Source organism: Sorghum bicolor, chromosome 1 (assembly GCF_000003195.3).
Source record: "Sorghum bicolor cultivar BTx623 chromosome 1, Sorghum_bicolor_NCBIv3, whole genome shotgun sequence".
NCBI lineage: Eukaryota > Viridiplantae > Streptophyta > Magnoliopsida > Poales > Poaceae > Sorghum > Sorghum bicolor.
This window is the reverse complement of record NC_012870.2, coordinates 58,288,631-58,311,843: the sequence shown is the minus strand read 5'-3', so window position 1 is coordinate 58,311,843 and position 23,213 is coordinate 58,288,631. Positions and strand designations below refer to the sequence as shown.

General features: G+C 45.4%; 2 protein-coding genes across 2 annotated transcripts; both read right to left on the bottom strand.

Annotated features, from left to right (window-relative positions):
- On the bottom strand, window positions 7,967-9,530 carry LOC8055664 (expansin-B2). Its single transcript, XM_002464905.2, has 4 exons — window positions 9,299-9,530; window positions 9,065-9,174; window positions 8,674-8,867; window positions 7,967-8,594 (listed from the first exon to the last, which is right to left on the bottom strand). The coding sequence occupies exons 1-4, from the start codon at window positions 9,504-9,506 to the stop codon at window positions 8,270-8,272; spliced, it is 837 nt and encodes a 278-aa protein (XP_002464950.1). The 5' UTR covers window positions 9,507-9,530; the 3' UTR covers window positions 7,967-8,269.
- LOC8058094 (expansin-B6) lies at window positions 20,889-22,293 on the bottom strand. Its single transcript, XM_002464904.2, has 3 exons — window positions 21,992-22,293; window positions 21,798-21,907; window positions 20,889-21,655 (listed from the first exon to the last, which is right to left on the bottom strand). Exons 1-3 carry the CDS (start codon window positions 22,152-22,154, stop codon window positions 21,119-21,121), a joined length of 810 nt encoding a protein of 269 aa, XP_002464949.1. The 5' UTR covers window positions 22,155-22,293; the 3' UTR covers window positions 20,889-21,118.

The window sequence follows — 23,213 nt, the reverse complement described above, 5'->3', positions numbered from 1 at the left end:
CCCAATTGGGATGTCTCCATACCAATTGGTGTAAGGGAAAACTTGTCATCTACCTGTTGAACTAGAGTTCAAAGCACACTGGGCCATAAAGAGATGGAATATGGACCTAGATGTTGCTGGAGATTATAGAAGAATGCAACTATCAGAATTAGAAGAATGGCGAGAGAAGGCATATCACAATTCAAAGATCTACAAAGAAAGAGTCAAGAGGTGGCATGACAAGAGAATCAAGAAGAAGGAGTTCACACCCGGAGATAAGGTATTACTTTTTAATTCTAGGGTGAAGCTTTTCGGGCATGGAAAACTCCGGAGCAAATGGGAAGGACCATTCAAGGTAATCAATTCATCATCCCACGGAGCTATCACACTTCAAAATAGCGAAGGTACGTTATTCAAGGTAAATGGTCAACGTCTTAAATTATTTTTAGAGCCCAATGAGGAATTTGAAGAAATAGACGTAGTCCATTTTTACCTTCCCATAGAAAATTAGAGCCCAACACTTTTGGTCTGATGGTTTTGGGGCACATATATATTTTTCTAAATAATTTCGCATCTAGAAACGCGCTCGGAAAAGTGGGCCCACAGAGGGGCCAGAGAGAGGGCGGGCGCCCAGGTCAAGTGGGCGGGCGCCCAGCCCTTGTTCCCCCTCGGTCCCGACTTTCTCTGTTATGGAAAATGCACTTAGGGTGATCCGAATAATCCCTCGGATGGAAAGTTTCGCACGCACATCGACGGGAGCAACCCGAACAACCCATAGAGGCATCCTTTTGACCCCTATATAAACAGACCCCTGACCTCAGTTTTCAAACACCAAGCCACCAAGCTTTCTCTCCTTCAATTAGAGCTTAATTAGCTCTACTTCAATTAAAATTTTTATTAGTTCCTTGCTACTCCAATGGCCGAGAAGTACCACGATGATTGGGAGGTCGTCCCCTTCAACCTCAACATGGAGCCTGTGGAAGACCCCGATGCTCGTGCTCTCGTCCCGGCCAACATAGAGCGTCAGCTAGAAGCCATGGCATTACGCCAACGCAGCTCCGCCCAATCTTACCATGCTCAACGAGTTCTCACCGCACCACCACAACCCCTACTCCTCAAAGGACCATCATCCAAGACGAAGACCACTATCAAGGTGCCAATCGGCACAAGGATCCTTCCACCTAGACCCAATGAGAGGGTCGTTGGAGTCAAGACCAACCGAAGCGGCGAGATCAGCAGCGTTCGCTACACTACGGAGGAGGAAAGGCCTTACTTTGAAGGGATTAGAGCATCCAAAGTCCGTTTCATCCCTCCAAAGGCAGCCCCGAAACACTCTCTCAATGCTTTTGAGACACCTCCCAAGCGTCGCAAGACTATAGTTGATATTGATGAGGAAGTTCGCAGGCTAGATAGAGTTATCACAGACCTCCAGTCCTCAATTAATTCCCTCACTAGGCAGCTCTCTAACCACAACACCATTATACTAGACCTTAGGCAAGATCTTGCCAGTGCCAACAAGAAGATCAAGGAATTAGAGCGCCGCTAAGTTATCTAGATTAGACCTTGAGGTAATACATCTTAGTCATTTATCTTTAAATTCGGTTTAGGTTTACTATTAGTTTGCTACTAGTCTTTTGTAATAAATGCCTCAAGATCAATAAAGAGTACTATTATTATTATGTCTTGTGTGTCTCTACTTTACTTTTGTGCAAGAAAGCAGAAAACAAGTATGGGGGAGATCCCTCAACATGCCAAACACACTCCAACTACACCACTCCACGATTCAGGTACACACTCTGCACACTTTACTTCATACATACATTTATTTTGGATTATGCAGATTACTGTTTCCGACATGATAAAATAAAAAGATTAAAATATTTCTAATCATGATTAATCTCAATCTATGATATTTCCTGAAAACTTGCAATTAGTATAAAATCATTTTAAAACCCTGTGTTACTTAAGTCAATATGGAATATGTGATGGTAGAGTATGAGTTTCTTATTCTTGATATCATTATTACTTGGAGAATTTATTTCAAAATATTCAAATTTCTAGCTACCATCCTCAGTGTTTTATATGCCTAATAAAAATGAAAATATTATTATGATTATAAAAAGCTATCTACTCTGTATTGAGTTTGTTCAAAATGAGTTAGACCCTTGTTGAGAGATTTATCATGCTCCTAAGATCAAGACATTAATTCAGTAAGATTCACTCTTCCGAAGTATTATTGCATTAGAGGCATGGGCTATGCAAAAATAGACATATTTCGAGGAAATCAAAAGGAGCAAGTGCTCGACAACCTCGCAGAAAAAAAATGGACAAGTGTCCGACAGTAGAATTAGGGGTACCTCGGTATCCACTTAAAAAAAGAGAAGAGAAAAAAATGATAGCCCATGGTCCCTCTAATAAGCAATATGCCAGCAAGAGTTGACAAAGTTTTTAATTTCCAAAGTCTTTGATCTAAGAGTATGACATTCCCCTCCTCGGATCCCGTTTTGATCAGGCAATAAATGCAAAGTGAGTATGCTTGAGAATTTTTGCAAATTAAAACAACCTCAGTGAGATATATATAAAAGATAATGAGTGATCTGAGAGAACCTATGAGGATAAAAAGGTATGCTAACTTTCTTTTAAAAATATACAAAAACTCCAAGTGGCAGGATTGAGAAGAAAGGATCTTTACTCTTAACCATATACATCCCTGACTATGGTACACAGTGGATTTTTAACACCCTACAAATATAAAGAATGTTTTAAATGTTTACCCCAGATATTGATCTTAACCATCCTTTTCTCGAGGACGAGTAAAAGCCTAAGTATGGGGGTATTTGTTGACGGTTCTTAAGTATCAATTTTAATTATCAAATAAACAAGAGAAAGGACCAATATGCAACCATCACCTAGAATTAGGGTTTGATCTGACAGAATTCCACGAGTTTTGTTGTTTATCTATATCTGCAGGGGGTTATCAGGAAATAAGGAAGAAAGACCCACATGTCAGGATTACATAGAGATATCAACGCACCGCGCAATTTTACATCATCTAGAAGACTCCAGAAGCCACGAGACCGAAGCGGAGGCAAAACTGGGCCAGGCCCAGGGCGCCCGCCCTGGTAGCCTGGGCGCCCACCCCCCTGCTGGAGCCAAATCAGGACTCTTTCGTTCGGGATATTCCACCGACCTATTGGATCAAGAAAAACATAGTACCACCTCGTCTATCGACCCAAAAACGCATAGAAGGGGAGGACTATATAAGCAAGGCCCCCCTGGCCCCTGGAGAAGACATGAAGAAATTATCATAGAGACTGAGGGGTGCCCTCGAAGGAAAACCTCTTCTCTAATTAATATTACTTTTTAGGCTTAGCAATCAATGTAAGGTAGAAATAGATCTTCTAGTTTCTACTAGATTGAGAGAGATAGAGTGGAGGTGTAGAGTGGAGGAAGCCCGGCCTGTCAGTGTCTACTCCAAGCTTGTACCTGCGGGATCAAGTTCTCCTAACCCGAAGCTTGCACCTAGGATTCTTCAGTAATTCGACTTCTAAATTCTACAGTTCTTGTTTTATTGTTCTTATGGTTTATGAGTTTACTTTAATCTCTTCGCGTAGAGTTTAGAGTAATCATTGCTGGCGTAAACGTGGTGTTTAGGCTGGGGTACTCATAGATATTCCCTGACTAGCTCGACCGTGGTAGTAGTGAGGAACGTGACATTTTCGAGCTACCTTTGTAGATCACATCTCGTTAGCAGGAAGGATAGGGTTTATAGGTGCGGGTTGAACATCCTTTGTGGTGTCTAGATTCCGTTAGCCTCCCCATTAGAACAGTAGATCATCCTTACCAAGGTTAGAAGAAGACTACGGTTGCAGTCTTCTCTATTTATCACTCACATCGAAAGACATTCTTTGTGCCTAAAGGTTAGTAGTAATAGACCGGTTAGTCACATGCACTCTTTCTCCTAGTGGTAAAAAAAATAAATACGATACTCTGGATAATTTCCCGGGTGAAGTGCTCACCGATATCCGTGCGCTTGCGGATCAATTCCTTATTGCGTTCCCAAATATCAACAGAGGCCGATACCCTTTCGACCTGGTTATTTTGTTAAAGAGCCCTTGAAGTTTTTCCAAATAGAAACCGCAGTCCAAAACATCTTCGAGGAATACGCCTTGTGTTTTTGAAAACGTAAAAGCTCCGGGTTAAATCAAAATACGTTTTCAATAATTACTAAATGCCACTGAACTTGTTTTGGCTATAAAATATTCATTTTAACACCGTTTTTGTCCATTCAAATTTCGTTAGATTCGTCTTAACGAGCTCTACGTGTTAGAAGTATTAGTTCAGTGTTTTAAAACCTTTTATTTTCGTGGTACTATTTAATTAATTATTTATCTATAGGAAATCTTAGAAAATTCATAACTTCTACGTTTTAACTCCGATTTTCGTGAACTTTAGAATATTTTGATAAACTTTTATATTTGTTTTACCACTGTTTGGTGTAATGTTCTAATTATAGCTTGTTTGCTTCGTGTATGATTGCCTACATTGGATTGCGTGTTGTTGATTGATGTTTGGGAAATAGACGGTGAATCGTACATTGGTGAGCAAGATCAAGCTTTTGAAGACCAGCAGGCTCAGGAGAGCTTTGATCAAGGAAAGTATAACTTGGGATCATCTTTGTTACCTATACACAAGTAATACCACATATATCATATGCATGTGTCCACCTTGATGACCTTAGCAAAATCATAGATGATTGTTATCCTGAATTTCTTGTTACCTATTTTGGATATGCATTTGGGTAGTTCTGGCTAGTGCTTGAATATAATCCATGATCTTGTAACATGAATATTTAGATATACAGTAAACAATAAAATAAGCTTTCTAGCAACTGAACATAAAGGGTGGAAAGAACTCTGGCTTTTGCTAGATTGATCTTGACCCTCCATAAGGACTTATCCCTTGGCAAAAGCTGGGACAACTCGTACAACCATGAGGGCTATATGGCTCTGGCTTTAGTCAAGTATGAGTAACTTTTCTAGCTCGTTAGCGGTTACCCGTGTGGCGCAATTGGGGAATAGCAGACCGTGGATTCCTGCGGTTGAATCACATGGACTGACTAATGAAACCAAGCGGCTCTAACTTGTTAGACGAACCTTTGAAAGACTTCATAGTGATCCCTGCCGACCTTCCTTGGTAGTGGGTTAAGAGGTCGACGGGCCTCGGGCGAAAGGGTAAATCATGACTCATGGGTAAAGATGTACAACCTCTGCAGAGTGTTAAATCTGGTATACTAGCCGTGCCCACGGATACGGGCGGCCCGGAAAACTGACGGAATAGATGGACAATGATGAACATGATTAATGATGATAAATGATGGTTTATTATGTTATTTATTTGTGTTATTCTTAATTTTTTTATAAATTGATCATGTGGTTACGGGATTTAATATGCTACCTTGATGTTTGTCATGTACAGATAGTCTTTGCTTGTTTTTCACCCTTGGGTTTTTGCCTTTTGTAATTCAACTCTCTAATCTTAGTCCACACATGCTTCATAATGGTAGAGAGATATCTTAGAAGACCATGATCAAGGCATCAATCATTATGCATGCCCTTTGACTAGAACTTCTTGGGTGATGTTTCTTGCTTCTTGTCTATTTTCAAACAAAGGAGTACATATCTTAGACAGTTGGACATTCGGGACATGTGGTTACCTAGACTGACAATAGTCATTACAAATCTAGAGTCCCACTTCGCTACTTTGTTGTGCTTATCATTAAGATTCCCTGAAGTATTATTGTGTGTAAGGGTCTAACATTTTGGTAAAAATGGTTTCTCCTAGACAGCCCCTGTATATGTTCTAGATTCACATATATGTCAAGCATTGACATATCTATTTAATCATCAATGTTTTGATTTTTGTTTGTCCTCAATCTTTATTCTTTAGAGTGCAATACTTCAAGACTATTGTCTCGTATCCCATTAGTAGAACGCCGCAACACTATAGCCCTCCCGTCTCGTGACTCCAAGTGTCGCCATCACTGGTCCCCTCGCTTCCCCTCCGACATATCACTGGAGGCTGGAGCATATGGGGATCCATCATTTTTAATAAGTTTTTCTAGTAGATCGAGTTCTTAGGGTTAGCGTCTCTCCATGCTATGTTTTTTTTTATTTTAGTGATTTATCTCCTCCTCTTCTCTAACAATGGCAAGAGGGCAAAGTGGAATCATTTTCTTCATGGCGTCTCCGTTCAATATGAGGGTGACATCTACATCATCAGCATCCTCACTGATATAATGATATGGAGACTTTTATTTTCGGACGACGACATCAAGGCAGATATAGTGTCACCACCATGGACCGGTATCTTCATCTTAGGTGGTTAAATCTGGCCCCGATGAAGGAATAGGACGAATAAATTTCACATTAGTATTCCTCATTCTTCGGTGATAGAAAGAAGAAGAAGAAGAAGAAGGAGGAGGAGGAGGAGGAGGAGGAAGACAACAGAAAGAAGAAGTTTCTTAACTTCGCCTACATGAATGTTGACTGTCGTTCGTTGGGCATCTATTCTTAGACCTTTTGCCGAATGTTTGCGTCGTACAAGTTTGGTTTCAAAATCTGAAGCTGTTCACAATTTAAATGAAAATCTGTTTCTAATATAATTCTTTTTTTCATAAAAAAAAGACTTCAAGACTATTCTGATATGGGATTTGGAAATCCCGTACAGAGGTGGCGTGCAGCTATATATAGTGTAGCGTGACCTAAACCTATTCTCTTTTGATTTTAATATTGAATATGTCATAACATATTTTTTTGGTAAATTGCTTATTAATAATATTTGGAATTATTGATGAAGTATTCGAGGTCCATAATGTATTCAGAAAGATTAAATGGTTTGGTGTCTTTATGCATTGAGAAGAAATTATAAGATGAGATTGATATTGATGCCAATCAATAACTTCACATCTCCCAATATTAGAAGAAAACTTTAAGACAATATTTACAATTAGTATAATAATAATGTTTTTGGATGTATTTAAGTGTTTATTAAAAACATCACTATTAGTATATTTATATTAATGGCTCTATATTTTAGCTTTGCTCCGAGCACCAGACTGACATGATCGGGTCTTGTCAGAACCTGCATCTATAGAGCAACCGGCAACAATAGGGCAGTGGACCATTGATCACGGATAGCTTGATGCCGGAGGAGGGCCTCGGTGCGGGAGTGATAGGGAGGACCAAAGGTGGTGTAGGTGGGAGTCGTATGGGTGGCCCCACATTGTCAGTGCTGTGCAAAAATCACCGATCGAGCACAACTTCATCTTTTTGGATAGTCTTGGACACTCGAGGCTTTTTATATATAAAGATAGTTCTTACATCTATGACACTAAGTCCTATTCGCTTGTCGAATCTGTCAGTCATTCAGCAATGTTTTTCTCTCACAATAAATCAGCGAACATTACTTTTAGCCATGTCTTAGACAAGGGAACAAATACTTGAAAATTAAACGTTATTAATCCATGGGTCATGTTGTCATGTGATCACTAAAATAAAATCATAATGACCCTTATAAAAGTACTCTAATTTGTTCCATCCCAGAGTATACTTATTAAGAGTCCGTTCGTTCCAAACATGAAACCATTCAATATTTTATACTAGACTGAAAACGTTCCACGCTGTTCCAGGCTTGAAATGTCTAAACGAACGGGCCCTAAAACGCCTGATTCGGAAGTGAATCCCTTGACGATGAGGCTGTAATCACGTGAGTATACACGTACACCGCGCATGGTTGATTGGAAAGAGAGAGCCAGCATCGAGGCAACTCCGATCCTCCTGTACGTGATTTGCTTCTCATACGACGCACATGCGAGAGGAAGATTGAGCATATATACACACACTGACACCACATCAAAATTTATCAACTAGATTTGGTTACACGCGCTACACGGTACACATATCTTTTCTTTTTGCCAATACGAAGGTAGTTGTAAACAGTTGTGATATATAGTGGAACACATGAATATAACACTTTGCCTCCTATATATATATATATATACGAGTATACTGTATATCTATTCCACGTACTATGCATCTCAAGACACACAAGAACAAGTATCTAGAATTCTCAAAATCGCAAGTAGGAATGATTTTGAAACCTCAAAAAACACCGTAAAAATGAGATGATGCAATACATACGTTAAAATTTCAACCACGCGATTGAAGATAAAAATGTACTGAACCCTGTTAAGATCGAGGGGAGTGTTCATTGTCGCGGTGTGTGCCCCTCAGCGGAACTGAGCGATGGTACGGTAATCGGCATTGCCCCTCCAGTTGATCGGGATGACGTCGTAGGCCACCAGAGTCTTGCCGCCGTCGCTGCGGACGCGCAGCGAGAGGGGCGCCCTCAGCGGGTGGCCCGGGTCTATCCTCCAGACGGCGCCCCACGACTCGTACAGCGGCCTCCATGTCCGCGAGTTGGCCTCCTTGAGCTCCACCTGCACCACGGCGCCATCGCTGCCCGCGTAGTACACGATCACCGCGAAGTAGAATGGGTTGCAGCCTCCCATCACGTGGAACCTCACGTTCAAGCCCTTGTAGTTGCAGGGCACCCTGCGGCGTCGGCGTGGGTCATCAGGTCGATCGATCGATGCGTCAGGTCAGAAATTCTGCTACACTAACTGTTACTGACCTCCTGTACTGGATGCTGAGGGCGCCGGCATTGCGGAGCTTGCCGTTGAGGCCAGGCTTAGCCATGGCGCCGAACGCCGTGCCGCTGAGGTCGAAACGGTTGGGGCCGAGGCTGGTGTCGTAGTTCACGTCGGTGATGATAATCGTCTGGGGCACGCCGGAGCAGGCAGGGTTGTTGCTGCTCACGCATTTTATCTGAGAAGCAGCAGCAGACCAACCAAACAGATCAGGATCAAGACATGTCCATGTCGCGGTTCACCGGCCTCTCTGAACGCTGAACGCAACACGATCGGCAGGGAGACGTGCGCACTCGCCACTCACACACACACAACGCTCGAGTCGACCGCAAGCAAACAAGGACTGCTATATGCATGTTTCACGTAGTAGTATACCTGGTAGCATGAGCCGCAGCCCTTGCCGTCCCTGAACACGTTCCTGTCGCCACAGGACGTCATGGAATTGAAAGGGTACAGGTTGGTGCCGCTGTACCCACACCCGCCACCTGCAAAAAGAAACATATCGATCAGCACCACGATCGACATCATATTCAGGCGTGCATGAAAGCAAAGACACAGATTAAATTAAAACACAAGGAAAACACGACAGCATTCCAGGCGCACACACACCGTTGTTGTCAGGGCCGGCGCCGTTGGGCCGGCCGTACCAGGTGGCCTTGGCAGGGAGCCAGCTGCCGCCGGTGGTGCTGGAGTAGTACAACTCTCTGCGGGCGGAGGAGGAGGAGGCGTTGTTGTAGCTCGGCTGCGCGCGAGCGCCATGCGTGGCGAACACGGAGATGACGAGTGCAGCCACCTTGATGGAGATCGCGACGGCCATCTCAGCTCAAGGTCGTCGTGTTCGGGTTTTGCCGGAGCAGGGCGAGGCCGGCATGTCGCATATATAGACAGGCAAAAAGGGGCGACACACATTCAGCATTTTCAAAACACAACAGGTCTTTGGGCGCTTTGCACCCGACGTGGTGCCGTGTTATTTCGTCGTGTCCACACATCCGCTGTGCAGCTAAAAGATGTGCCACCACGTAGCTAGTAACGGCGTTAACTTGTTTTGATTTCAGGAAAACAAATATCGCGTTACAATGAATACTCTGTTAACATTTATATATATGCATTCTCGCCGAATCATTGTCCCTTTAAAAGAATGTTACATGGTTGTTGCAACAAACTACAGCTGCAACGTGGCGGGAAAAGTCCATAAATATGGAAGCTTTATTAGATCATGCAAGGCACAACTCGGGGCTGACTTTTGATATATGTTGCCTACTTGCCTTGCATGCTGATCCTTAGGGGAGTGGAAAAATGTAGAAATAGAAAAATAAGAGAAAACGTAATTGTGATAGGAATTCAAGTGCAAAGTATTACTACGATTGAATCCTCTCGAGCTTCCATATCATCTAAGCTACGCAAAACTTGTAACCATATAACTGATGTTATTCTTTTAACTACACAATTTTGAATTTTATATTATATATTTGATATTCTAAATTATCTTGAATGAAAAGTTGGCAACTGCAAAGTTATAGATCTCATCGAGTATTACAACTTTGATGTTAACTTTGTCTTTTCAACATTGTTAACCATCTCGCAAATCTAGTTCGAGAACTTATATTGAATATTTAAGCATGGAAACCATCTCAAATTTAAAAGTTGCCAACTATAAAGTTTTAGATATCTTTGAACTCTATAATTTTGATATAAAGTTTATCTTGATCCGACCTCATATAAAAAGGTCATACTTTTTATGCAAAATAGACTATCATTAGCTCACTGTCGGTTGAAGCCATCAGGAACCGGTGGTGATAACCCGTCTATCACTGTACGTTAGTGTTATGAACCGATAGTAATAGCACAGCAATGGTTGGTGTAGTTCAACTACATTATTGTATATGAATTTGGAGGTAGTCTACACAATTTATTTTATTGACAAATAGAGGAAGACTTATTGCAATAAGCCATTTTGTAGTGACAAGTCCTCGATCAATTTGATATAGTTGCTTGCATTCCTCTAAATTTGTTTCAGCGAGAAACAATGATATTCTTTTAGTGATAAACAATGGGCCCCTTAACAACAAGATACTTATTGTCATTTTGTCAATATAAGATCTACTAGTTTAGTCTGTCGGACATGACGACATGTTCATATGGATAAAATATCCATGCATACATTCATAGGAGTAACAAATACGTGGTATGAGTGCATGTAAAAAACATCTTACAGGCTTTTCATATAGCAATTTTAGAGATCCAATCCTTTTTTCAAAGGCCTCCATTTGTTTTCTCCCCCACGATATTCAAATCCTCTAAGTTGCGATCCTTTTTTCTCTGGTCTCAAATACACTTTGGTTGTTGGACCACAGTAAACTCTACAGTTAATGCTCTAGTTTATCACTAGAGCAAAGTTTTTGCATCGTGTCAACTTCTGTGATCTCCATTGAGCATTGTTCTTCATTTTTTAAGATCCAAAACATATTGCTTCAGCACATATTAAAAAGAAGAAGAGAATTAGCCCAATTTATAAGGGAAATTGGTCCACAAACCATGGAACCACTAACTACGTCATGCAACATTACGAACATACAGAGAAGGTGACACAGTCTGTGTCATAGTTGCCATGCTTGCCACTTGCGATACAGCAGGTCCAACTTCACATCAATGGATCTCAAACATGTTTTAAGGTATGAAACAAAGCCTAGATAGGGAACCAAGATGCCACCAAGTCCCAAAAACAGCTATCTCCAAGATTAGCCAAGGCAACCATTGCCAACAACCAAAAACATGGCTTTGAGTCATCATTGTCAAGCTCAATAACACATCAAGGTAGCAGTTTCGCCTTCCCATAGGCCACAAAAGGGTTCTGTCGCTATCAAAGAGGTCCTAAGTCCACTGCTAGATTTTTACGATAACGTCTTCAGGAAAATCACGATGCCAATGGCACTGTAATCGCACACCCATGAATGGTAGGTTTTCACTCAAAGAACACAAGCAAGGTAGGACACAATGGATACCTCCAAGGAGAAATTAGCAATGGCTCTAGGTGTCACTGTACAAGGTTTCGCCCTATCCTCAACCGACCTAACCACATCAAAGCAATTAGGCAATATTATTGACGGTCGTTATACACCACATTTACCACCAACAAAGTGTACTTTTAAGATAAATTATAAACATAACCCACATTCCTAATATGGAATAAAAGGCCAAATACATATATTCTAGAGTGACTAATCCATCCGAACTATTGATCACAACTAACGTACATTTTATCACTGGTGGGATGAGCTTATGAGCATGTTTTCTCTGCTTGGGCCAAGTTGGAGCGCCTGAACGGCGACCTAGAAGACCACGGCGAGATGAGATCAGTCACTGTTTCTGTGCCAGAGAACCTCCTTAATGTCGCTCCTCACTGTAACCCCACTCATCCTGCCTCTTTCCAGCTACATCCTCCTACTATGCAGGCCTATTGTCTGGCGAGTGATTGTGACAAATGTGCTTACTCACCTCCTTTTACCACCGCTGGTGATCACCCCCGCTTCCACCACATCAACACTTCTACCAAGTGCCAACTCCTGCAGACACGTACTCACCTCGCCGGCGTCGACAATGCTCCGGCTCCCAAAGTTGATCAACGATCCCTGTCTCGGCAAAACACTCTATTCCTGAGAGGCAAAAAAAGGTTGCGTTGAAGAGATGCTTCAGATGTCTCGCTTCAGACCATTTCGTCTCTGCGTGTCGGGACCCTATAAAATGCTCCCGGTGCTATCGGTCTGGTCACAAACGTTTTCACTGCAAAGCCGCTTACACTCGCAATATGTCTGCCGGATCCAGTACCACCTCCGAGTCTTACCACTCTACCAAAGATCGCCCCCCCATTGCGCTCCCCCACCACCTCCACCATGATCGCCGATGCAACCACCCTCCTCCACTCCAATGCTTTCCACCCCACCATCACTCCCTATGACCAAGCCGATCTCCCTAAGCCGCTTGCCCCACCCCCATCTCCTAGGGTTGAGTCTTCGTGCCAGGTCCCTGCTCGGAGGGGCATGGTGGAGGCCCATGTCTGCAATGGCGAGTACGAGGCGTCCAGGGTGTATGCCTACGTGTACATCGAACAGGCGGTCCACAGCCCCCACCTCTTCATCAAGCAGGCGATGCAGAACGTCTGCGGGGCCCCGGCCTTCCACCTCGCGGCCTCCGCTCACGGCATAGGAATCATGGTGTTCGGCAGCCCAGAGGCGAGGGAGCAGGTGGTGGCCGAGTCCCCCTCACCTTTGAGGGCAACACCATCACGGTGGAGTGGCACGAGGAAGCTGACAACCGCTTCTACGCCTTCTACAGCGTCTATGCCGAGATAGCCGCAGTCGACTTCCCCCTCGAGCACTGGACCGAGTCTCTAGCCAGGGAGGCTCTGAGCGCAATCGGTAATGTTTGTTGTATTGACCCCGATTGCCTTCATGATGTTGATTTCACTTCCATGCGTGTTGTGGTTCGCCTTGACCATGATCATGAAGTTCCTGAACAGCTCCTAGTGCGCAACCATAGCGGGCCTGCTGCCATTGCTAAGATCCACATCATTTTTACCTGGGTCGATGCTCCACCCTTGCCAGATTTCACCGACCACACTTTCGGTCCCCACCCCACTATCCACACCCCACCAGATTACCACCCCATTGGCAATGCACCTACTCAGATGCCTGCTGCACCGCATAACCTCGCTGCCACTATCCTCGAGTGGGAACTCCCCACCACCACTCCACGACTTCACCCAGTCACCACCAGACGTCCCACCCCCCACCCTGCAGCCGCCAATACTAACTCCAACCCTACTACCCAGCACAACCATCCTATGCTCGCTCTGCCATGGTATGGTGTTGGTGGTGTTCCAGATCATGACTACACCGCAGGTGAGGAGCACGTCCCTGCTCCAACTGTTGATGAAGAAGAAGCTGCTGCTGCCTTGTCTCACTTGAGCCTGGATGTGCCCCCACCACTTTCTCTGCTGGTGGGCACACGGAGGAGGAACACGAGAGCCGCGCCTAGAAGAGGAGTGCTAGACGCAAGCGGGCCAAGGACACTGCCCGCAAGCTGCGCAGGAGCTCCAGGCTCTTGGCCAAGGACGACCCCTGCTTCGAGCTCCCGGAGGACAAGGCCACTCGGGTCCAGCAGGCTAAGTTTGACTTCACGGGTGCGTCTCACCGAATTCGCACTGCTATCTCTAGATCTTATCTCCTATCTGATCCTTTTTATCCCTGAGGTGATAACGAGTCCCTGTACGAGATCGCCGATGCTTGCGGGGCCTCCACTGAGGAGCTCGCGACCATCTCTGGTGAGGCGGAGTCGCCTGCCGTGAAGGAATGATGACAACCCCCAAGATCACAGTGCCTGTGCAACCCACCGCCTGTTCCTTTGATGTACATCGCCTAGCTGCGAGGCCCGTGGCCTCCAATTTTGTTTCTCATAGGCGAAGGGTCCACCTGCCATGTCTGTTTGGTCTGTTTTTCTCTTTGGTTCAAGTTGTCCTTCCTGCTACAGCGTCTTGTTGTAATCCCAGTCTAGCTGACGGAAGCCCAGGTTACCTCAACCTGAGGAATAATGTAAAGTCCAGGCTAGTAGTTCGTGGTCTCTACCTGAAGAAGACATTGTATCAGTTTTTCCCATGAATAGAACTTTTACTGTTTGTTGTAGGAATGTGAGAGGTTTAGGTGACTCTGGTAAATGTGGTGATGTGCTTATGGAGCTTCTATCCTCGAAACCCGATATTGTTCTCCTCCAAGAAACAAAGCTATCCAACATTACTCCCACTAAGCTCTCTAGCTTCCTCCCACGCCATCTCAACAGTTTCTTCTCCTCCCCCACTGATGGCGCCGCCGGTGGAATCCTCACTGCTTGGCCTAAATCCCTTTTCACCGCGATGACCACCTCCACCACTGCTCATACGGTGTCTGTTTTTTGTCATCCACTGCAACTAACCTATCCTTCCTTATCACCAACGTGTATGCACCCTCCACCCCGGAATGTAGACCTGAGTTTTTGGATGAACTTAGAATGATCACTCCTCCTGATGGCACTCCTTGGATGCTATGTGGTGATTTTAATATGATTCGCTATGCTCATGAAAAGAACAAGAACAATTTCCACTTCTCTGAAGCTAAGTCCTTCAACGACTGCATCAATGATATGTGCCTCATTGAACTACCACTTCTGGACAGGAACTTCACCTGGTCCAATAGGAGGGCTAACCCGATGCTAGAGAGGTTGGATATAGCCTTTGTTAACCTTTGCTGGGACGAGCGCCTTCCCAACACAGTCCTCTCATCCCTTACCAGAAGCACCTCTGATCATGTTCCCCTCAAAGTTGAAATCTCCACTACCATTCCTAAATCCACGGTCTTCCGCATTGAAAACTTTTGGATCCATTCCCCAGGTTTTCATGATGTCGTGACCACTGCCTGGTGTTGTCGGACCGAGAACAATAACGCTCACTACTACAATATTTTTTAACCAAAACAGGCAAAAGTGCTTAACCAAGGCGGGCAGACCAACCGCCTCGAACTAAAGGTCATAGTAAATAAGACCTTTTCCAAGGTGGTTACCTGCTCGCCACTGTTAATCGATATAAAAAACAAAAAAAAACAAAACCCATGGACAAGCCCAGCAAACCCATCCATGGGCCCGCTAAGCCCATCCACAACCCACCGCCGCCGCAGCTCGTCTGGGCTCTCGTGCACGCCGCCACGCCGGAGGAAGAGGAGGCGACCGCGTCGCCCCCGCATGGATCTGCCCCCCGGCCACCAGAACCATGCTGTCCACGCCGCGCCGTGCGAGATCTAGAGGGAGGGGCACCGCCACCAGAGGGACCCGCGTCGGAGTTGGAGGGCGCGGCGGTGGGGCGGGTATGTGCGGACGAGCTGCTTGAGGCAGAGCGCGATGAGGCTGGAGAAGAGGAAGCAGGTGAAGGCAAGCACGTGGATATGGGCTCTCCTCTCGCGGCTCGCCTCACACCACCGCTAGCGCCTCGCACGGCTCACATCGCGCGGCCGCTCGCATCGCATGGCTCGCCTCGCGCCACCGCGGACGCCTTGTGCCGTCATGGGCTCCTCGCGCAGCTCACCCCATGCCACCACAGGAGCCTCGTGCCGCTTGCGCCTAGGCCCTTGCCTCGGCTGAATCTGAGTGGGAGTGGGTGAGAGAGATGGAGAATGGGTAGGAAGTGTGAGGGAGAGGGAGGAGGACAGTCCCAAAACCCTAAGTTTCTGTATATATACGTACACAGTTATCGGGCTCGACTGGGCTCACTGGACCTCAGTCTTTTTAGGTGACGGGCATTATAGCACGTCCGCCTCCGAAAACAAAATTTTGGAGGCAGGATCATTACACAACCATCTCTGAAAATAAGATATTTTTGGAGGCGGTTGTTTTAAAGCGCCTGCCTCCATAAATTGATTTTTCAAGGCGGTTAAAAATGCCCGCCTCGGTTAATAACAAATAACCGCCTCGGTTAATGACTACCATTAACCAAGACGGTTGCAAACCCTGCCCGCCTCCGAAAGACACTTTGAAAGGTCACGGTTAATAAATTTTGTAGTAGTGCCTGCTGCCCTTCTTGCCAGCAGGCTCAAAGCAACGCGCTCTACTATCGGAGCTTGGCGAAAATCTTTTCCCCACATCTCTCAACAAGAGACTGATTACCGAATTGTCATCAACCTTCTCAACTTCGTTGAAGAACACCGTGCCCTTCGGCAGGCAGAAGCTAATCTGAGGTGCATTATTGTAAACCTCCTGAGTAGAGTTTCACATGCCAAGCTTTCTTTTTGGAATCAACAAAGTAAAGTTAGAGCTGCTATCTGTGGTGATGAAAACACCCGCTATTTCCACGTCTGTGCTAATCAGAGAAGGCGCATGAATAGAATTCAAGTTGTTGAGCACGATGGACGTGAATACCATAATCATGGCCAGAAGGCGAATATCTTACATTCGTTCTACCATAATCTTGTGGGTTGTGTCTGTGAAACTGATTGGATCTTCCAGCTGAGCACTCTGTATCCGGATGGGCCTCTCCCCCTCGATGAACTTGATAGCCCCTTCACTAGCGCTGAGATCAAAAAAGTTGTTCTCTCCATGCGTTCTACTACTAGTCTGGGACCAGATGGCTTTGGCCCCTCTTTCTTTAAAGCAACATGGTCGATCACCTCCGTCAGCATGATTGATCTCTTTTAGGGTTTTCATGACCACACTGCTGATCTTGAACGGATTAACAGATTCTACCTTGTTCTCCTCCCAAAAAAAGTAACCCTCCGGAGCCGGGGGACATCCGCCCCATTGCCCTTCAGAACACCACTGTCAAGAGCCTATCCAAAGTTCTCACCACCAGGCTCCAGCCTATGATTTCTCTCTTGGTCGCAATGACCAGACCGGCTTCGTCCTCGGGCGCTGCATCGCTGATAGTTTTGCCTATGCCGCCGACCTCCTCCACTGCTGCTACCGTCATAACGCTCCTACACTGATCCTCAAGCTCGATTTCCATAAAGCTTTCAACTGTGTCAACTGGGATAGCATGATCCAAATTCTCCGTACCAGGGGGTTCTCTGTCACCTGGTGTCACCGGATCCACACTCTACTTGTCGCCGGTAAAACGTCAGTCCTCCTTAATGGGGTTCCTGGGAGATGGATCAATTGCTAAAATAGGCTTCGTCAGGGGAACCCTTTGTCCCCTTTATCTCTTCATTATTGTGGCAGATGTTCTCCACCGTCTCCTCCATCACTCCTCCCTTGCTACCAGTCTCCACCACCCGCTCATTCCCAATGCTCCTTGCCCTGTCCTTCAGTACGCCGATGACACACTTATCTTCCTTCGATGCTCTCCGGATGCTATTCAATAGACAAAACAAATTCTGAAGGTTTTTGAAGATGCGACTGGGCTGTCTATTAACTACCACAAAACTATATTCTTGCCAGTTGTTGTCCCTGATGAGTTGGCTAATGATGTGGCCGCCAACTTGGGTACCACTGTCTCCACCTTCCCACAGGTTTATCTTGGCCTTCCACTTTCCCCCAGCAAGCTCAATGTCTCTGATTGTCTGCCTCTCATCTCTTCGGTGGACAAGCACCTTTCCGGTTGGAGTGCTGCTCTCCTCAATAGAGCTGGCTGGCTTGTTCTCTCGTCTGTTGTCCTTAGCTCCATCCCCCTTCACTATATGTCGGCTATGTCTATCTCTAAAACTGTGATTAAAGCTATTGATCACCGGCGCCGCGCTTTCTTCTAGACTCGTGAAGATACCTGCCATGGTTCTAAATGCTTGGTTGCCTGGGATAACATCTGTGCTAGCAAAACCCATGGGGGATTGGCGTGAAGGACCTTGAGCTCCAAAATCATTGCCTGCTCATGAAATTCATTGACAAGTTGTTTTCCAGTGAGGATGCTTCGTGGAAAAATTGGATCCTTCATGAGGCTGAGTCCTTAGATACCTCCGCAGCTGGGGCCGACGGGTATCTCTAGAAGATTGTTAATGATGAACTCTCCACATATCGCTTCCTCACTTATGTTCCTATTCACAACGGTGCCTCCACCTCGTTCTGGTATGATCATTAGCTGTTGGATGGCCCCCTATACCTATCCCATGCTGCACTCTTCTCTCATACTACCCGGCCTCACATCTCAGTTCGAAACATTTTCCAAACGGGTTTTGACTTGTGCTTACGACCTAGGCTTACTAACGCTGCGAGCTCCTAGCTTGCCGCCCTCCTTCTTTGCCTATAGGGATTGACACTGGATGACGCCTCAGATATTAGACTCATGAAGCTCAATGGGAAGAGATACACCGCTAGAGCTGCCTATGTCGCCCTAGACACTAGGGGGGATGCACAGGATGCCCATGGCCATCGCATCTGGAGCACGCGCATGCCGAACAAAGTTAAAATTTTCTCCTGGCTCTACTACAAAGATAGACTGAGCACACGGGCCAACCTCTTTGCTAAACATATCCTGGCTGATGAAGAATGTGTGCGGTGCTCCAGAAGTGTTGAGGACAGACACCACGTCTTCTTCACCTGCCCTGTAAGCGCCGAGGTCTGGGGCATGCTTCACCTCGTTGATGTTGCCTCCCTCCCAGACGCAGAGACTTGGGAATTCACCCCCCCTGCTGGTTTATACATCAAGCTTTGGCCCTTCATTCTACAGACCATTCTCTGGAGGCTCTGGGATGCAACAAACGATGCAGTCTTTAGGAATGAAAATCCTACTGGTAGATCTATTGTCTCCAAAGTTTGTGATGATCTTGTAATATGGTGTAATCGTCTTAGAGGTGATCAAGCTATAGCTAATCTAAATGTTTGGCACTGCTACCTCACATCCTGTAATTCTGCTGCCACTGCTGCTCCGATTGGAGCCTGATATGAATATAGGTGGGGAATCTCTCCCCCCCCCTGTTTTGTTCAAAAAAAATAGTCCAGATGGATGCATGCATGAATCCATGGGTCCGCCATTTCCATGTCGATGATCAAATGCACACCAAACTTCATACCCACACTCGACGCTCCCAAGCACCTCAAGGACCACCATGCAGAAGAGGGAGACCCCACTCATTAGTGCCAGGTCAACAAAAGGCAAAGCTAGAGATTCATGCATATCCCTCGTTTAAATTGAATTTCATCCACCTCATTTACATTGTTTTGCATAAAAACTAAAAAGGAAAAAACAATGATCATTTGGTTGACCATTCATGTTCTCATCTCGAGGGAGTGTATACTATCATGCCTCATTTTTCCATAGTATGCTTTGGTTTGTAGTGTGTTGTTCGCACTTCCATAGGTTTTAAATTAAACATGGTGCTTAGGTTAAATAGTCTTTCTTAATCAATTTGGACATGGTTCTTAGTTTGATTATTGAACTGCAAATACTTTTATAGACATTGGTTGTATATATGGACTAGCCCTTGCACAAAACTTTCAAAATTCAAGAGGGTATGTTTTTGAAATGAATTCATAATCGAAGATAAATCAAGGCTTGTGGTATACTTCAACAAATCTTGTGCATCATACAGAAGAACCACATCTTATCTTTCAAGGATGCTTTGTGAGCACGTTTCAGTATCCTTCTTTTTTATCATGTCCTGCTTTTTTTGAGCAATATCATGTCGTGCTTTTGCCTTGCCCTGTGTGAGCTTTGCAAGAAGTTGGTGGACATTAAATGAACAAAGTTTAAAACATGCGAAAGAGGATCTTTTTTTTATAAAATAGAAGTGACTTCCCGTTTTTGTGTCTTCGCACACAGCATTTACATTGTTACATAGTTTCATTGATGAATCAGGAAATAAGAAATGCAAAAAATACCCATTAATTTTTCATCCATGGAAAGAAAACGGCTCCAACATGGTCTCTAGTTTTGTGCTTGCTAATTAACTGGAAATACTCCTTTGTCTCATCATGATGCTACAGCAGTGTCCAAAATCTTATGCTAAAGCCAACATTTTATTAGCTTAGAAAAGAGCCTTAACCCATGATAACAACCTCCCTTGTTTCAAAACCTTTGTGAATTCCTCGGGTAGTAAGCTAAATCATTTTTTTATGTACAACACATTTTTTAAAACCAGCCAAGCACAAAATACACTTACATTCTTGTGTTTGGAATGAGACACATGCTGACACGAATCCTACCAAAAAATATTGAATTTGACTGTGAAGTTATGTATGAAAACAATTAAATAAACCCGTGCCAATATAAGCAGAAGCAACCTCCAAACGCCTACGCTACCATGAAGTTGACTCTGGTACAGGCCTCACACAATCAAACGTTTGGATTGAGCGCAGTAAAAGACAAAGTAATTAATTTGATGAGAGAAAACGTCCTTCAATTTCAACCTATTAATAGAATTTGTCCAGAATTCCTATGAAACAAGTCATTCCATAGGAATTTCATAGGATTTGTAGCAACCTAATTCTTTATTCCTAGAATTTTTTCTTAGAGTTCTTTCCTAGAAATTTTTTCTTGTAGAATTCATCTTTTTTTCCCTTCGTTTCAAAAGATCTTACTCTATAGATGTGATGCTATGCGTGAAACGCGAGGTAACATCGCAATCAGAGGATGCGGCCGGCCGTAGCCCTGAGCCGTGGCATTGCTCACGTGAAGCGTACGCTGCGTGCCTCCGCTAGCTGCTGCACAAGCAGCCTGTTCCGCCGTGCGTGCACACACTGTTGCGCGAAGTTTCAGTAGCTCGTAAATAAACATCATGTTATTATTTCAAATGTTGCGATCGTGGGCGGGAGATCACATTGCCTCCTCCATTATCCCACGCATCTCAAGACACGTAGTACGTACAACGACCACACATTTTTTACATATACATAAATAATGGAACGAACGACAACACATGATTAAGCAATATAACTAATAATGGGACGATCGAATAACAATGATCTGGGCGATTGCAGCGCGTGCGGCTAATTAGGGAACTGGACGTTGGAGGGGTAGTCGGTCATCGGCTTCCAGTTGGCCGGGATGACGTTGCTGGCCACCAGCGTCTTGCCGGAGCCGTTCCGAACGCGCAGCGAGAAGGGCGGCTGCAGGGGCCGCTTGGTGTCGAGGCGCCAGACGGCGCCCCACGACACGCGCATCGGCGTCCACACCCCCGTCGGCTTGCCGGTGGCCTTGCTGGTCTCCATCAGGTCCAGCTGCACCACGGCGCCGTCCTTGCCCGCGTACTGCACCAGCACCGCGAAGTAGTTGGGGTTGGAACCCACCTGGACGCGGAAGTTGACGCTCAGGCCCTTGTAGTTGCAGGGCACCCGCCTGAACTGGATGTCGATGATGCCCGCGTGCCGGAGCTTGTCGTTCAGCCCGGTCTTGGCCATGGCGCCGAACGCCGTGCCGCTCAGGTCGAAGTGGTACTTGGACACCGGGTAGTAGTTCATGTCCGTGATGATCACACGCTTCGCTCTGCCGGAGCAAGCGTCGTGGGTGCTATTCAGGCACCGTATCTGATGGATTTTCAATTGGTACGAGAATATTAAAGGGGTTACTGCTACGGTTGACCGCGATGATCAAATTAACTGACCAGGGACTGCAAGTTAACTATGTCTAGGTTAACTAATTTATTTGTAGAAGAGTAGACTCTACTACCTGGTAGCATGCGCCGCAGCCCTTGCCGTCCTTGAACAGCGGCTCGTTGCCGCACGACGTCATGGACATGTACGGGTACTGGTTGGTGTTCTTGAACCCACACGCGCCACCTGCAGACACAACAACGTCAGACATGCACACGGGCATTGGTAGTACTGTAACACCCACCGTGTGCGTGGGACGCAGGCACGTACCGTTGTCGTCAGGGCCTGCGCCGTTGGGCGCGCCGTACCATGTGGCCTTGGCTGCCAGCCAGCCGCCGTTGGGGCTCGCCGCCTCGGCGGACATGGCGAGCACCACGAACAGTGCAGCGAGTGCAGCCACCTTTGAGGAGATGGAGATCACGGCGGCGGCCATCGTCGTCTCAGCTCGATCGATCGAACCAGCTATAGTCGATCACCTACAATTTTCAAGAGTAGCGAGTGGTGTACTTGTACTTGGATGTTCGGTCGGTGTTTTTCTTGGTCGATCGGTGGACGACACTGCTGGTGCGTTTTATAGGCAGGCGAAAGCCGGCCGGGTTGATCGAATTGGCATCAAGGGTCGCCGTTGGGCTCGTCGCGTACGACGGGCTTGCCGTGTTAGAGGTGCAAGGTCACATGGCCACCAGGCGAAATGGAGTAGGCGGCTGGCGACCCTGCAGCCGGCAGTTGCAGAATGCGATCTTATGTAATATTGCAGTTCGTGCCATATGGAAGCCCTGCCGATGATTGGTAAACTTAGAATCTTGGGGTTTCGTTCTACGGTGCCGAGGCCAGAATTTTTTTTTCTTAATCTTTAAAACTCCGATCGCATTTTAATCTACCACGATTGCCGTGTGGCATGCTCAGATTTAGCTGAATAACTGCAACATGCTCGAATTTAGGCTTCTAACTAAGGTCATCTCCAACTGTTTCTAAAAAAAATCACTTCTTAAATCAATGAGATTTCCAAGTGGCTAAAAAAGGTGGGAGCACAATTGTAGGTTCTTCCAATCACTTTCGTCATCTGACTCATTTTCCATCAGTTATCCTAGATTATTTTGAAATCATCTCAACATCTTTTATATTTTTTTCTCAATCTTGTGTACAGTTATATTAGGGACCATGTCCTTACTATTATTTTTCTCATGTCCTTCCACCTTCGGATTGTCCGATTGATAAAAGCCTATATTTCTACATAATTGATTCAATTTTCCCAAGTGTCAAAGGTCGGGAGTTGATATATGGGAGTTGTTCGAGTGTGGATTCAATCTTACCAAAAAAAAAGAACAAGATTCGGAGTGGGTTTTGAAAATCCTTGGAGATGGTCTAAGTTAACTAGAGCCACTGATGTGGTATTTTTAGGTGTTGTGCCGAGACGACGATTCGGACATATAGTGATCATTTCTCTTTAGCAAAGAATCACATTGGTTACCAAAGGAATGAACAACCAGGA

Excerpts from the sequence above, each read along its gene's own strand:
- LOC8055664 (XM_002464905.2), bottom strand. The coding sequence starts at position 9,506 with ATGGCCGTCGCGATCTCCATCAAGGTGGCTGCACTCGTCATCTCCGTG. Across the intron at positions 9,175-9,298 it reads CGCCGGCCCTGACAACAACG|GTGGCGGGTGTGGGTACAGC; the intron begins GTGTGTGTGCGC and ends TTCTTTTTGCAG. Across the intron at positions 8,868-9,064 it reads GCTGCGGCTCATGCTACCAG|ATAAAATGCGTGAGCAGCAA; the intron begins GTATACTACTAC and ends GCTGCTTCTCAG.
- LOC8058094 (XM_002464904.2), bottom strand. The coding sequence starts at position 22,154 with ATGGCCGCCGCCGTGATCTCCATCTCCTCAAAGGTGGCTGCACTCGCT. Across the intron at positions 21,908-21,991 it reads CGCAGGCCCTGACGACAACG|GTGGCGCGTGTGGGTTCAAG; the intron begins GTACGTGCCTGC and ends TTGTGTCTGCAG. Across the intron at positions 21,656-21,797 it reads GCTGCGGCGCATGCTACCAG|ATACGGTGCCTGAATAGCAC; the intron begins GTAGTAGAGTCT and ends AAAATCCATCAG.